Raw genomic sequence first — 15,951 nt, 5'->3', positions numbered from 1 at the left:
GGATGCTACAATGGAGGAAATGAAAAAGGAAAACACACTCACACAAACATAACACATCAAGACTAAGGCTACAGTGTCACCCAAATTCCCTGCCCTAAATAGATATAGTGATATTATGCTGGAGTTGGAGGAAATATGTGCCTGTGTTTTGTGTGCACGTTCTATGTGTGTGAGAAGAGAGAAAAACACAGAGAGAGGCACCAGATTAGTAAGAGTGTGCTGAGGCTCTGCTGTATATGGCCAGGCTCCCCTGGGCAGCTTGGCTACCATGTGATGGAGAAGATAGCTATTTTCAGCTCAGGAAGTTTAACCTACTTATCTCCTCTCACTGACACTCCTCCTCCCTCCACTCCTACCTATCCTGCTGCCTCCACCCCCCCACCCCCCACCCCCCGCCTCCTCCTCTCCTTACCTTTAACCTATGTCTACTCACTCTTTAGCAGTGGGTTTTTCCAAGTCTCCTCTTGCTCCATGAACCTCACCACTACTCATGTTTCTATGTATTTCTTAAATGTTTTACTATACAGCTCCTTGTAACCCTGGTTTCAAAAAGTGCTCTATAAATAAAGCTTTACCTACTCACGTACTTACTCTACTCACATAGTGAGTTGAAAAAATGGCATTTAGTTTTTTTCCCCCAAGTTCTAATACCAAAAACACAATATACTGTTGGTCTTTTGTCATTTGCTTATGAAACTATCCGCCTAAATACATAGTTAATATTAAGGATAGATCATGCTTATGTCGCTAGACTAAGTGTCTACTGTGCTAACATGTTAGCATGCTAACAATGACGATGATAACATGCTGATGTTAATGTGGGTATAATTCAGCCTTTTTGTTTCGCAATTTACCATGCTAATATTTGCTAATAGATACAAAACCCCCAAAACAGTACAGCTGGGGCTGATGGAAATGATAAACTGAAGTACTGGACAATACTAAAAAGTAATTGATTAAGTACTTGCTTTGCTCTACGGAGTATCACCTATAGAGAAAAGGCCTAATTCAACACAAAGTTTTAACTTAAAGGCCAGTAGCACCAAGATACAACTTTTCTTCAGGGCTATCCAACCATATTGGTCCCAGTGATAAACATACAATAACAGACCCTGTTGGTTCACACAAATATTATCAAATTTGAATTATGATTTTACCCAAAGGGCATCTCACCCTAAATGTTTTACTCTGTTTACTCTGTCATCATTTCCCCTGTCACCAACTAACCTTCAATTAATGTGACAAAAGATTCAAAGATTCTTATGCAATTCCACACAGAGTCCCTCATACATTTTTAGCAACCCTCATCTTTTAATTATAATTGACAAGTGCAAGATATTTGCATAACATAACCTTGTAGTCATCTAGGAAAGGCCATCTTCCTCTTAGTTTAGCATTTTATCATGCTAACAGTTGCCAATAACAAAATACACAAAACAGTACAACTGAGAATGATGGAAATTGGTTATGAACTTAAGCATGGGACAAACTGGAAACTACTTGGTTAAAAATGCTATAATCACTATTTTTACATTAAACAATGAACCAAATGACCATGTTTACAAGTTACAAACACACAAGCAATTACCACCTGACTCTGGAGTTCCACTCTGCTTTACAGAGCATTTCAGCAGTATTATTTTAGTTTCATAGCCCACACTACCCGAAAAAAAAGTTTTTTTCTAAAAGCCCATTGCATGCTACCTGTCAAGCACCAAACAGACAGCTAAGCTAGCAGCTAGCAACTTGCTAGTGGAGCATTTAACATCTAAACAGGTCTCCAGGAGTTGGTGGAGAGAAAAACAGAGCTAAAAGGAGAGCGATTATTGGACTTGGATTCAATTGATGGCCAGAAACCCATCCAAATGAATGCTCATGTTGCCCCATATCGGTTGGATATCAGCTAATCCTTCACCTATCACCTTATCAACTGAACAGATGATACATGTAATAAATCTGTTCACAGGCCTAAAAGTGACTAAACATCAGCTAATGTAGGTTTATGGTTGGGGAAAAAGATTGAGTGTTGGTAGGAAATGGGCTGTTAACAGTATGTCAAAGTTACATGCTTTTGACCCAACCTCTTTTCTAAGACGTTCTGCAGAGGTTTTAACTACATCACGTTGCTCCGGCCTTTGCTTTTGAGAGAGAACAGTGATAACTTGCACAGCTGAAAGGTAAGGTAAACGCATTATCATTTTTCTGTTAAGGTCATTCTCAGTCTCTAAATAAGACAGCTGTTTGTGTTTAGTGCATACATTTGTAGGTATTCAACATCGCTCTTGTAGTATGCTGTTTTTTGCGGTGTGTCTCACAGTCCCATGAAAGATGTGAAAATGGTATGCCCCTTGTGAAATGCTGAATAATTCTTGTAAAGATGGCATTTTCAAAATTCAAGGTATTTACCTTTGGCAGTCATTTTCTCCATTTGTCCCCACACAGGTACAGGCATACAAATACACCAGTACACACAAGCAGACTGTGCAAATGCAGAAATGTAACATTCTAGATTTTGCTAATCTAGTGTTCCTGCTATTCAGTTGCCATTTTAGCTGTCACAGCACTAGGTAAATATAAGGTGATATGCTTCAACTGAATCACTTCAGCTGATCCTCGAGGGTTCAACTTGACAGGCTCTGACTTCAGTAGTCTCAAGACAAGCCATAAGTCTCCTGTCAGTGTGTGACAACCTGGAGAGCTGACATAGTGACTTAAAATGTAAAGTCATCATATCAACTGCTGGCCTTATCCCCAGGTACTTTTTACATACTATTGAGGTTTGTACTGCTTGTTGAGGCTAAATGTAGAGTATCACCTACAGAGCAAAGGACTAATCCAACATAAAGTTATAACTTAAAGCCAGTAGCACCAAGATACACCTTTTCTTCAGGGCTACAAACCATCTCGGTCCAGTGATAGATACACTATAACAGAGGTTACCATCCTGTGCCCTCACTCAAATTGTTATTCTTGGACTGTGTGTGCATGTGTGTGTGTATGTATGTGTCGCCACATCCAAAACAACACTTTCTATTCAGTTTTCAAAAATCCAATTAGCCATTAAACCTGTTCTTGCCACATCCATGCTGAACCATTGTGCATCTTCACCCAGAGAAACATATCCAAATCATTTCACCTGTTTACTCTGTCATCATTTCCCTTGTCACCAACTAACCTTCAATTAATCTGACAAGGGAGTCAGAGATTTTAATGCAATTCCACGCAGAGTCCCTCATAAATTTTAGCAACCCTCATCTTTTAATTACAGTTGACAAGTGCAAGATATTTGCATATCGTAACCTTGTAGTCTTCGTTCATCTAGGGAAGGCCTTGTTTTCTTTCTAAGTGCTGTCTCCTGTTCAGTTATGATAAATTAAAAAATGAGCTGCCATCTTGTGGCGCCTCAATAATAATCCCTATCATCCCTCCCCAGTCAAATCAGTCACTTTGGCCATTAATAGTCTAAATAATAGACTCAGCTGTGAGATTTTCCATTTGGATTTGGTGCCGGTGAGCACTAATGACAGTAGAGGAAACAAGACACAATTCATCTCAAGTAGGCCCATTTATTTCATGAGAATGATTGGGCCAAAGGCAGTTAGTGTGGCAGGTGAAAGAAACTGTGAGAAATCCTTTACAGGAGAAACAGACATTAATTCATGTATTGTTCTTTTGAGAAAATTGCCTTGATACAGTAATTGGCTTGTAAGTAAGTTATGGAAGCACAAACACATCCCCACTTCTCTGCGCCTGCTGTGGTATTTCTCATCTCCTAGCCTGTGCATGTGTAGTTATTTGTGTGCTCATCTATGCTGACTGGATCAAGGTCTCAAATGCTGTTTGAACCACTGACCTTTTCACTTGCATTTCTGGTTACCTGCTTAGGCAAGCACAAGCTATGAATCCCACTGTAGCCTTGAAAACTGTAATCAATTTGAACACAACTAGGACAGCGGCCTTATGTGCTGACAAAAAATGATGCGAGAGGTAAAACTCACTTGATTAACTGGAGGCACAAAATGTTAAACTGACTTTTATAAAGCCAGTACCTCCTTCAACTCCAAATCCCATGATCCCTATGAGCACTGTGGAGGCAATGAGTGCAGACATATCCGTAGGGTCTGTGTTCCCACTGCAGTCATATTGGGAATTAAGTGGCTTGGTTTATTGTATGGCTTCATAACCTCACTCAATCAAGTCCTTTTTCTCTCTCTCTCTCTTCTCTCTCCTCTCTTTCTCTAAAGTAACAACCTCTGTCTTGTGTCTGATAGTGAAGGTCTCTCAATAGATGCACAGCAGAATACACACACACACACACGCATACACACACACAGAAATCTCAGAGGCTATAGAAAGTAAACAGGATTAACTGGCTATCCCTCACTCCACTGTAAACGGCCTGTAATGGCAGCACTGCCTCTAAATCCCTCCATCTCTTTCTCTCCCCCCTTCCCTCCCTCGCTTTTCTATTAAACATGGAGGTTAATCCTCAACCCCCCTTGTCCCTAGCGCCGTGGCCCAGGATAAGCTGTCAGAGCTGGGCTGCTGATACTCAGCTCTGCTCCAACAGCCACACAGCCCGGACACAGCATATGAGAGCGTGTGTGTGTGTGTGTGTGTGTGTGTGTGTGCGTGTGTGCGTGTGTGCGTGTGTGTGTGTGTGTTTGAGTGTCTGTGTGTGTGTTTGTGTGTGCAGACTTATATGCATGCATGCTTGGGTGTGTGTTTGTTTTTAAGTGCAAACATCCATACCTATAGTTGTCTGTGTTTGCATGTCTGGATGTGTCTGGGTTTTTTTTATGTGTTGCCAAATTCAATCTGTCGCTCCCTTCCTCTTTTATAGAATCCAATCTCCGCTGGAATAAAAAGCTAACTCTGGAGCACCCTAAAGCAACAAAGTGCACTCAGCATTGGCCACAGCAGCTTCTGACTGAGAGCCATTGACACAAAAACTCTGACCCATACCTTCCGGTCCTCAGCACTGGATCTAATGGTGGTACCGAGGGCTGAATGATGAATCACTAATGACTAACACACTCTTCACAGATGTCACAAATGTCACAAAAGTCAATGCGTTTTCCCTCCTAGTCCTCTTTCACTCAACATGGCCGACCTGCTTACTGTGTGACGAGGGAAAAGTCAATATTGTTCAGTTAGAAGAGGAGTCATGGGAACCAGAAATAGCGGCTGGAATGACCTGTTCAGCTTATAGGTCACAGCTATTGTGTTTTCCATATAATGGAAATTAATGTTTCTCCAGGTTCTGTAATAGTTCCAGACCCCTGTGAAGTAATTCAGGCTTTGAGGGACAAAATAATGAATAACTGCACTTACTCACCTGAAGGCCATCACCCTATTTTGACCCTCTTTACACTTAATAAAAAAGAATGAAGGGGGGTATCCAGGGGAAGAGGAGAAGGGAATAATCTCTCCTACAGTATGGTATAGAAATCTCTTACAAGCCAGCTGATTGTTAGAGGTTTACATTTTGTGAGGGATTATTTGACTATCTATTATAGAGCCTTTGAAAGGGCAGGGCATCCACAATTTAAAGGGCAAGTCAGTGTCACCTTCTCAGTTGTACCAACAGTGACACGAGCAGGGTGTGAAATTGGCTTATCCAAGTCTGGATGGATTAGATGGCTTGATCCAAGCAACAGTTCAAGATAACTGTCACTTGGCTCGATCCATCTAAACTTAGAAATGACCAGTGGCAAAAGTGAGGATGATGGTAATTGTCTTTGAGCACAACAGGGAGCAACCTCAAATATTTTGGAACTTTAAACCTTCCGGTAATGTATATCCCTACTGTGTGACCTATTTTATGCCATTCAAGTATTTCCAGACAAATTAAAATTAACTATGGAGAAGGAAAACAGACCCTATCATCACAAATAATCAAATAGAGTTGCAAAGTTGGAAGAGCTCTCTTTGGCACCCTTGGCTGTTGATGAGAAAGTCTTGTTCAAAAGACAAACGATTACATTACAATCTAAATGGATCTTTGATTAAAAAAAAAAAAATCATACATACAACATATAAAGTAAGGTACGAGTCTGTGGATATAAAAACGGAAAGTGCAAAGTTAACATTGATTCCCACATTGCATCTTGGAAATGCAATGTAGGAATCCAATCACAGAGCTTAAAATTCCATTACTGTACCTGCACTTAAAAAAAAAAAAAAACTTGAAATTGGAATTTGGATTGGGGGAAAACTACCTCTAGAGCACTTCCTTCCAATTTGCAACTCTAACTCTATAACACTAATAGCTATGTTCAGTTTCAAGCATAGACAAAGTCTCCCAATCCGTGACGATTGAGACATTTTTAATAGTAATGTGTTTTGAAATGGCAAATGGTAAATACACAGCTCCAGTGAGGATATATATGGAGGCAACGTTTTATACTGAAAAGGTTACTGAGGTATAGATGTCTACATAAGTGTACAGCTCTTTATCTCAGCAGCACTCGGGTTGTTATTGCATTACTACTTAGTGCATACATCTCCTCTCCATCTCTCTCTCTCTCTCTCTTTTTCTTGCTCTCCCTGCCAGCTGAGCCCAGACGACCTTTTCTGTTTGGTTGAACATTTCCTTCCCAAAAACCTCCATTCCTCACAATCACTTTCCATTTCTGTGACACCTGGAGTTACTCTCCAGTGCTTACTGGGGATCTGCTTTGCTGGCTCCATTTTCTAATCTAACCATTAAGAGAAGAGGGTGGGTGGGGGGGTGGGGGGGGGTGACCTCCCATACATTCTAGTGTGTAACAACAAATTTAGCCAGACTCCATCTCCTTACACTCCCTGATTGTTTAATGTAATCACTGTCCTCGTGGGTATAAGGTGCAAGCAAGCATGGAGAGACAAATTAACAGCTAAAGCTAAGGGGAACATTCTGTGACCACAGCAGTAAAGGAGCTGTGGCACAAAATGAGAACAACAACTGAAAGTGTTAACGAGGTGAAAAAGAAGGTGACGGGTTGACAAAAATAGGGTGATGAGGAAGAGGAGAGGAATGACTGATAAGACGACACATCAGTGGAAAAATGTGGTTAAGAAGAAAAAAAGGGAGCAAGACAGTGGCTGTAGATAAGAAATTGGGTTAGGCAGGTATAGGTATAGATGGAAGGTGTGAAATAAATGGGGTGACGATGTGGGATGTTATACAGTGTTGTTAATGAATCAGGGTCTGTTGCACGAAGAGGGTGGGTCTGAGAGGAAGGTGAGCTAAGAGCTGTCAGGTCTTTGGATGTCCATTAGCGCAATAGAGGAGATTGGGTCAGTGTATTAGAACAGGCATTACCCCGAACTGCTAAAAAGCCTTCTTTAATCATGTCAAACACACACTGCAAGCCACAAGAACTATTTATAGAAGCGCAGGTTTGTGCTGCAGGCAAAATCACACACAGACACAACAAAATCTGTTTCTTTCTCCTGACGTCTCTTCCTCCCTCTCCCATCACATCGAAGTAGCTTGCCGAGCAATCTGACCTTTATCAAATTTTAGCTCAAAAAAAAAAGAAAGAGAAAGAAAAGAAAAAAAGTTCCATAACGTGGAGAGTGACAGCCAACCAACATATAATTTGTGTAGTGAAAGACACCGTGATCAAAACGGCATCTTATACTGTGACATGGTTGAACACTGACGGCTGTGTTCAGGCTGCACCCATTTTCTTCTAAGAAAAGATGCTTGTTATAAAAGTGAGACACCAGTCATCCCAGCACCACCTATAGATATCGCTCTATAAAGACAACAAATGACAGCTGTAGCAGCCTGTTGTATTTTACAGAAAAATCCCAGTGACAGGGACGCCAGCTAAATTCATACTACAGCAACTCATCAGCTCACTGACCTGGCCCCTGGTAATAGTTGCCTTGTTAGCCCCCAAAGTCCCACAGAGTACATCAGAGTACATTGGTGTGACTCACCGGGTCTTTAGCTTGCTGCGCTAACACGGCGTAGGTGGATATCCTGCTGCACAGGCATTTGGTGTGGACAGTGGTTGATGCGAGCGTTTGGCAGCCTTCTGTGCCCCAGTTTTCTGCGCCAGCTTCCCTGGAGGTGGAGAGAAAAGGGGGGTGGAGGGTGAAGGGAATTGTTGACACAGGGGACATAAACAGTGACTGTGAGACAAATACACACACACACACACACAAAACATGACTACACACACCTTTAGGAAGTTCCAACTCATAGGGAGGGAACGTTTCAGACGCTCTTCACCATCAAGTTCACCAAGTTCACCCATTCACTCTATAGGTTTAATATGCAGTGATCAGCACTCACACACACTGACAGGCTCTATTACACTGCTGCCATTAGAAGCCCATGCCACCCCACTTGTCCTCAAGTCCTCTATGTGTTTAGCAGCCCAAACACTTTTTCTCTCATCTTTGTTCTTTTCTTTTCTTCTTTCTATCCCATCTCCCCTTTCTTGGACGAGCACCCTAACAGTCTCAAGCTGTTGAGGAAAAATGAAAGAGGTGGTGTCAGCTAACAGTTAACAAAAAACAGTGCGGCTTAAATGGTTGATGGGGGTAATTCAGCACTAAATGGTCGATCGCTTCCAAAAGGGGTAAGAGAGATCTCAGAATCTCATACAATGGAACCTTGTACACTTTATTACTCTACATCTTTCTCCTCTTCCCTTTATTTGCACGTCCCTTTATTTCCCTCTAAATGCTTTCAATAGAAGGTTGAGTGCAGAGGTCGATCAATACGCTTCTATCTGAACAAATTACCTTGGCAGCTCACACTGCACATTAACCTCATGTTTAACCTTGGGTATACTTCTTTTCCAGTCACCAGCGACAGGTAGAAACACCAGGGGAGGTGTAAGAGCAGCTGCTGGTGTTCTGATGGGTTCAAGAAGGCCAGCTTCATGATTGACGGGTAAAGAGGGCCTAAAACGCCCTGAAAACATCTTTTCAATCAACTTCTCACTACGAGTAATGAGATCCTACAAGAACATGCTGTTTTCTGCACAAGCTACAACATTTTTCGATATTATAAACAAGGCATTTCTGCTTTCTTTTCTGAGCTCCTCTCACTGGTTTCACATGAGGAAAACATGATGGTAGATAGAAATGTGCACCGATCAGGTCTGCGCAACAACTGCAAGAATCTGATGACATCTGTGGGTTGTTTGGTCACTGAACAAATCTAATCAAACCACATCACACCCACACAGTCCTGAAAAAGCAGATTACCTAAGGAAAATGATTGCTGCCTGCTACATCCTCCATTGACCAGCAATGATAAAGAATCTTTATGCTGGGGAATGACAATGACTACATTTTAAAGAAAATGTGGGAAACAAAAAAAGTATTTTTTTATGTTTTTTTTTATAATAGGAATAAAAATTTTGCGTGTTAATTTTGTTCTTCTTTTCACAAAGATTTGTAGAGCAGAAAAAGGTGAAATGTAATCACATTGCAGACAGCACGGTGAACACTGTTCTTTCACAGCTAATGCTTTAGTGGAGAACTTAATTACCTCCTCTCAGGCTAATAGCAATGAGTACCCTCAACAGCGGATGGAGAGAAAATTGTGTTATCTGAATAAGGACTTTGTTTTATTAAGATTTGCATAAGATTTACAATCTTCAAATCACTCAATACAAGGAAAAATATGTGGGCTTTGTCTGGCGACACTGTTTAGCGGAGCACTGTTTACATCTCGAGGGAGAGCTTTGGTGACAATTGCACTTTATGAGAAATGATAAGCTGGCTTGTTGTTTGTGGTATTTATGGTCTCTTCAGAAAGATTTTGGGTTTTAGCCTTTGGACAAATACCAGACAGAAAGCATTACCTAAAAATAATAAAAAAATATGGAACTCTTAAGATTCCCTTTTGTCATGGTTACCCAACCGATAGCTGTGTCCTAATTCAGGGGCTGCATCCTTCAAAGGCTGCATTTGATCGCGGCAGTGCGACTAGGCTGACCAATTTCGAAGGCCCCTTCAAATGCCGTGAAATGCGTCCTTCTCTCCCGGGGCAACGAAGGCTCCAACAGGTGGATCCTTCGTGGCCCTACCTATCCCAAGACACCGGCAGAGAGCCCGAGGATAACACTTTTAAATGTAAGTATTGGGCTTCAGCTCAGTTGAACAGCTAACGGTCCAACGTTAGTTTTTGTGAAAAAAAAGTGACATTATGACAAGGTTGCTAGGCTTCAGGAGCAGGACTTTGTGACACAGCGGTAAGCGCGGGCAGAGCTGGTCACGCACAGCAGAAATCCCCAGTAGACCAGACCGTCTCATTTTGATTTGGCCTTCGCGGTCTATGGCGGCTACGAGGAGCTGCATCTTCATAAACCGCCCCCCTCCTATGCGGCCCCTGAATTGGGACACAGCTTATGAGACCCAACAATATCAAATATTATGGTATTTTTCATCATCATTATTGCAGCAAATCTCAAACCACACACTCAACACATAAAAGTGTGAGTATTTTTCTTTACAAATATTTTTCCTGATTATATGTTCATCACAAGCACATCCTGCTCTGTGCTGCACACTGTGTGCTCGTTTTCATTAAGCACTTTATTTGTATGACAATAACACACAAACAAATTGGTTAGAATGTAGCTCAGATATTTGCATATACTGTACACTGAGCAAACAATGAATTATTTCTGCATCTTGGCTAAAGAAACAAAGAATGTAGTAATGTTGTCTTTTCTGCTGCTGTTTAAAAATGGACAATGGACAACCGCCAAAGACAACATGTTAATCGCAGCACCGTGCAAATACTTTACTCAAACATGATCAGTGTGACAACAAATGACAAGAATGTATCAACTGTAATTTTCAAAAGTATATCTGAGTATGAAGGAATGCACACATGCTCAAGAAACCCAGATGAGCACACACAAGTGAAGCGACACTCAATTCATAATGTCAGTAATGAGATGTGAGTACAATTCCCCGATGATCATCATCTGCACAGTGACACTTCAAAGACTGAAGATCGGAAAACGAGTCACAGCAGTGAAGCTCAGAGACAGCTTGACAGTTAGCAACATGGTGCGCAAGCTTTGTGTGCTTGTGTGTTTGTGTGAGTGTGTGTGTGTGTGTGTGGGTCATGGAAGAGAGAGAGAGAGAGAGAGAGAGGATGGGGAGAAAGACAGGCATAGAGGGAATGAGAAAATATGTGTACTTGTTACTTTTCATGAGGAGATCCTCCAAAGTGTGTTCATTTTGTGAGGTATTTTTGATATGTTTTTCAATCACATTTATATTTCTAATAAAAAAAAAAACACATATGTGGATTCCACCGTGCTTACAGTGATTCGTCTGATGATGATGAATATAAAACATGTGAATGAGATGTGAACTCCCAAGAGATGTCAAGTAAAATATTTACAAATGGCTTCACTCACACGAGTAAAACGTAGCCATGTGGACTGTTACTTTTCATGCATTAATGATTGTATGTTGCATGGACAGATAGTGGGAAGTGTTATACACTGATTTATGCATGTTGCTTAACTTATAGATGTGCATGTGAAAGCGTGTGTGCCTTTCATTTACCAACACAGACGGTTCGACGGCATGCAACAAAGTCGGACACATATATCAAGTATTTCGCAGCAGTCTGGCAACAAAGAGGAAGTTGGGGTAATGAGAAACTGTCTGGTAGCTCACTATAAGGGGTCGCTGAAGATTACACCGACACGCACAACGCACAAATGAACATCCTCTGTGACCTCTTTGCTTTGGCTGCTGAATTTCCAGTTTAATTTGACTGCTGCCCCTCATCTAGTTCATCTGGATTGGATTGTTGGTTTTGATGCCTTTCAGCAAAAAACAAAAAATCAACAAAAAAAAAAAGGGTCAGCTTTAAAATTGGTTTAATTTTTTTTTCACTCACAAAGTTAAAACAAACCACTCCAGCTGCTACAGGGCACACACTGCTGCCCTGCTGGGCTCATCGAAGCATTAGATTATCAGTTGGGCTTAGCTTGTGAGGAAAGATTAAAAGGACATGGCTCCTGTTTTACTTTTGTTATAGCATTTGAATGAGCCTGGAGCTGCTGCCGGCTCCTCTTATCGTGGAAAACAGGTACCAGATGCACAAACAGGTGTACATATCAGTATGGTTGGTTTATAGGCTACGGATCCCAAATGTATACTGCAAAGATATCAACCTGGCATTATCCAAAATAAAAATAATGTTAAGATGTGTAAATATACATAGCGTCATCCAGTTTTCTAGCGTTGTGTTGATAATCAACACATCTGTTGTTTGGTCTTGAATTCAACAAAGAATAAAGTTTTATTTAATGGATGTTAGAGTTGGATTCTTTAGACAGGTGGTTATCTCTCAGTGCACATGGAGTTTATACAGTAAACTCTGAGTCTGTAGCCCTGCAAGAGGCACTGCGAGGCTGCACTGAGGCACGGCATTGCTTAGAGCTAGATCATCATGGTGACATGCTGATTTTTTAGAAGGTGTAATGTTCATCATTTTTAGCATGTTAGCATGTTAGAATCTGTTCAGCTGACGGTGACCATGAAAGTCTGTACAAAATTTCATGACACTCAGGTCAGTAGTTGTTGCTGAGGCATTTCAGTGAAAGAGACGTCAACGTCTGCATTTCTTCACACACAACGTCACGGTGACACAAGTCTGCAAGATTCATCCTCTGGGGATCACAAACACACAATATTCAGGGCGATCTCTCCAGCGCTTGTTGAAATGGTTAGCACAGCTAAAAGAAAAATGCTGTCCAATTTGCTCCCTAAATGCTGGTTGAATGACGTAGCAGCTGTTAGGAAAAATAAGAAAAATACTTTCTGAACAACAGGGTAAATTGACCTTTTATGTCTGCTGAGAAGAAATTGGCACCAACTCTTGACTGAAAGGGCAGTGCTATGAAAGCCAATTGCCCCCCTGTTAAAAAACAAAAAAAAGGTTAAACATGCTTTGAATACTGAAAACTGAAAAGCTTGATGTAGGGATTTCAAGCAAGTCACATCTGCCTGGCACACAAAGCAATCTTTTGCAGGCAAAAATGACACATCGGTAAAGGTAAAGGTACAAAGTATATTGAATAAATGCACATTAAGCCTCATGATACTCTGCACTTTTACAGTAGATGTGAGCACATTTATCTGGCATTATTTCTTTATTTGAAGCAATCTAGTGCTTAGCATTTCAACCAGTTTTACATCAGAAATGTTGTTCTACATAGCTGTCACTGATGTAATAAAGATTAGCATTATCAGCTAATTTTAGCTGCTGGCAAACGCTGTCAAAACTGATGATCATGAGATGACTGTGGCCAAAAAATATAGTTTTGCCCATTTTCATTTGATATTAGCAAATTGCATGCCCTGTGTCCATTAGTCTGCTTCTCATTGATCGTCTGTGGCTAAGTGTGCCATCAAATATGTGCATAATATTTGCCTTTACGTCCTCAGTGGTCAGAAGTGCAAACACGCAAAAAACTTAAAACAGGGAAGTGGAAAGGCAAACACGAATAAATGCAAAGAGGCAAAGAAAGCATTGAGGGATGACTAGTATTTCACACATCGATGAAAATCAATAGCATGTATATCACAGGAAGCTGTGTCTTCTCACAAAGAGAATTCTTTCAAGTTACTGTAAATTGCTATAATGTGTTTATAAGAGGAAGATAGCAGGAAGAGGTTTTACATTCAGTGCATGGTATGGTAAAGTACGGTGTATAACCAATGTTTTAATGTGCTTCTTTTTTTGGAAAAGAGAACTTTGAGTATAGTCATTGTCTAATACAGAGTGACAGCTGGTGATACACATTGCAAAAAAAAAAAAGAAAAATAAAAGACAGCTAATTAGTCATAGATAGAAGGACTAGTGGGAAGGAGAGGGTTTGTTGTTGTAGAAAAAGGTTTTTATGGATCACAGAGGTTAAGTGGCCTCAAGAGGACACAGATGCACAGATACCAATGTGTTAAAGCTTGTCACTGTGCGTCAGCATCAATCACACACAGACACAACAACGACAACCTGTGTGTTGCATCAAGAAGACACACATTTATCTCCATGTTCTTGTTCTTTTAAGTTCTTTTTCACACAGTGTACTGTATACCATCAGTACCTAATGCAAGCTGGTTGTCATAGATGACAGTTGCTCAATGCAGCTTGGTTGGCGATGTACTATTTTGTTCTGTTCTTTGAAAACATTGACACAAATAAAGCATAAATAGGAACGTGAACATATACAAAAAATATAGAAATACCAAATGCTAAACATCCTACTGCAATATGCTTACACACATGCAATAGACACTAATTGTGGCCCCACACAGGTGTTTTCATTATGTTGTAGCAGTAAAACCACAGGTGTAAGCAATCAAATTAATGAAGGCTGAGCTCCATTTAGTTGTGTCAGTTTCAGGGTCCTGGTGTTATGCTTGCTGGCTCACTGTCATGGTTAACTGGGACACTTGAAGGGAACAGAGCCACTGTTAATGTTATTAGTAACACCTGTGGTTTTCCTAAAGGTCAGTATTGTCATCAAATCTCTGTCTACATTTAATCTTTGTCCTTTAACCTGAACAAAAGCCAAATGAGCCAAAATAACTGAAAACATAAAAAAAAAAAATTAAATAAATAAAAAAGTCACAAAGCATCTGTTTTCATCGTCCCCCAATAATAGTAAGACTTCTAGAGATGCTTCGGTTATTGCCACAAGTTTCTTAACATGCTGTAGAGTCAAGTAGATTAAAACTGATTAAAATTGTCTTAAATTGTAAATTTTTAATCATGTCATGATTCTCTGTCGGTACTCTACAGGAGAACACAGAGGTTAGGACATCCTGGGCTGGCGGCCCAGCTGTCTGTATCCATGTCAAATGCAACATCCTGGCTTTTAATCCGCCCGTGGAATTGTCATTTCTTAATCAGTCTCTCCCTGTATTTCCTGAAGCTCAACAGTGATAAATGTGTAATAAACAGGATAAATCATCATCATAAAAACACATTAATCCTAATTTTACATTTTTCAAATGTAACTCTGAATTTATTGAGTGTTTATGACCAATTTCGCAATAATTTCCTCAATGTGAGAAGACTAAACTGAGAACACCCCTGTGTGTGTTGCATGTGTAGTGTGCCATTTGCCAAAGCGCTGAAGGGAAATCTTAAGCCCAACTAGAGTAAGTTTTGATCCAGTTTTTAAATATTTGAGTGTGAGATCCAACACATCTTTTTTTCAGGTTATTACTGAGTCTGCCTCAAACAAGTGTAAAGGCATCTTACCATCTTATGGAGGAGGTATTTTTACTCTGAGACATACTGGATGTGTCCGATTATGTCAAATGTCAGATTTAAAGAAAGGAATCAATGGTCATGGGTTTCACATTCGACATAGGCAGTGCATATTGGCCTTTTGCTCTCAATACAGCTCGAAGGCAATGAAGCAAATCTTCATATGACACAAATCATCTGTACTCACTCAACCCTCCGTACTAGCTATTATGCAGCACTGACCGGCACACATTTACACCACAGTATTCGCCACAATGTCGGCCCGATTTTGAATTTCAGTGTGTGTGTGTGTGTGTGTATGTGTGTGTGTGTGTGTCTGCATGTATAAATGTATTTGACCCAGATATTTACTCTGTAGGAACTAAGCTTTCCTCTCCTCCACTGACTGATGTAAAGACGGGTCTTATAACATAAGACACACACTGTGAGATTATCTGAAGCTTGCTGTGATGTTTACGTGCAAGAGTGTACAGCTTATGTTTCTAAATGTTATTTCTGTTGCAGTAACCCCGAACACAAAATATTTTTTATTTGATCTGAGCCCCATGTATATGGAACGATTCAGGGAGAAAATAAACAATGAAATATCTGTGGCTGGATCAATATGAAATAAAAAAAAAAAGGAGGGAGGAAGCCATCACAAGGCCAGAGATATGTACATAGAAATTGTTTCTATAGGATGATGAAAA

General features: G+C 40.5%; 1 protein-coding gene across 19 annotated transcripts in view; it reads right to left on the bottom strand.

Moving 5' to 3' along the window:
• adgrb2 (adhesion G protein-coupled receptor B2) overlaps positions 1-15,951 on the bottom strand; it is a 212,253-nt gene that overhangs the window by 50,504 nt on the left and 145,798 nt on the right. For all 19 annotated transcript variants that reach the window (XM_056399496.1, XM_056399498.1, XM_056399502.1 and 16 more), the window contains one exon: positions 7,933-8,059. In XM_056399496.1, the coding sequence (XP_056255471.1) occupies positions 7,933-8,059 (127 nt within the window). The remainder of the gene's footprint in view (positions 1-7,932; positions 8,060-15,951) is intronic.

Source organism: Seriola aureovittata, chromosome 16 (genome assembly GCF_021018895.1).
Source record: "Seriola aureovittata isolate HTS-2021-v1 ecotype China chromosome 16, ASM2101889v1, whole genome shotgun sequence".
Taxonomy (NCBI): Eukaryota; Metazoa; Chordata; class Actinopteri; order Carangiformes; family Carangidae; genus Seriola; species Seriola aureovittata.
This window is presented reverse-complemented; position numbering and strand designations above follow the sequence as displayed.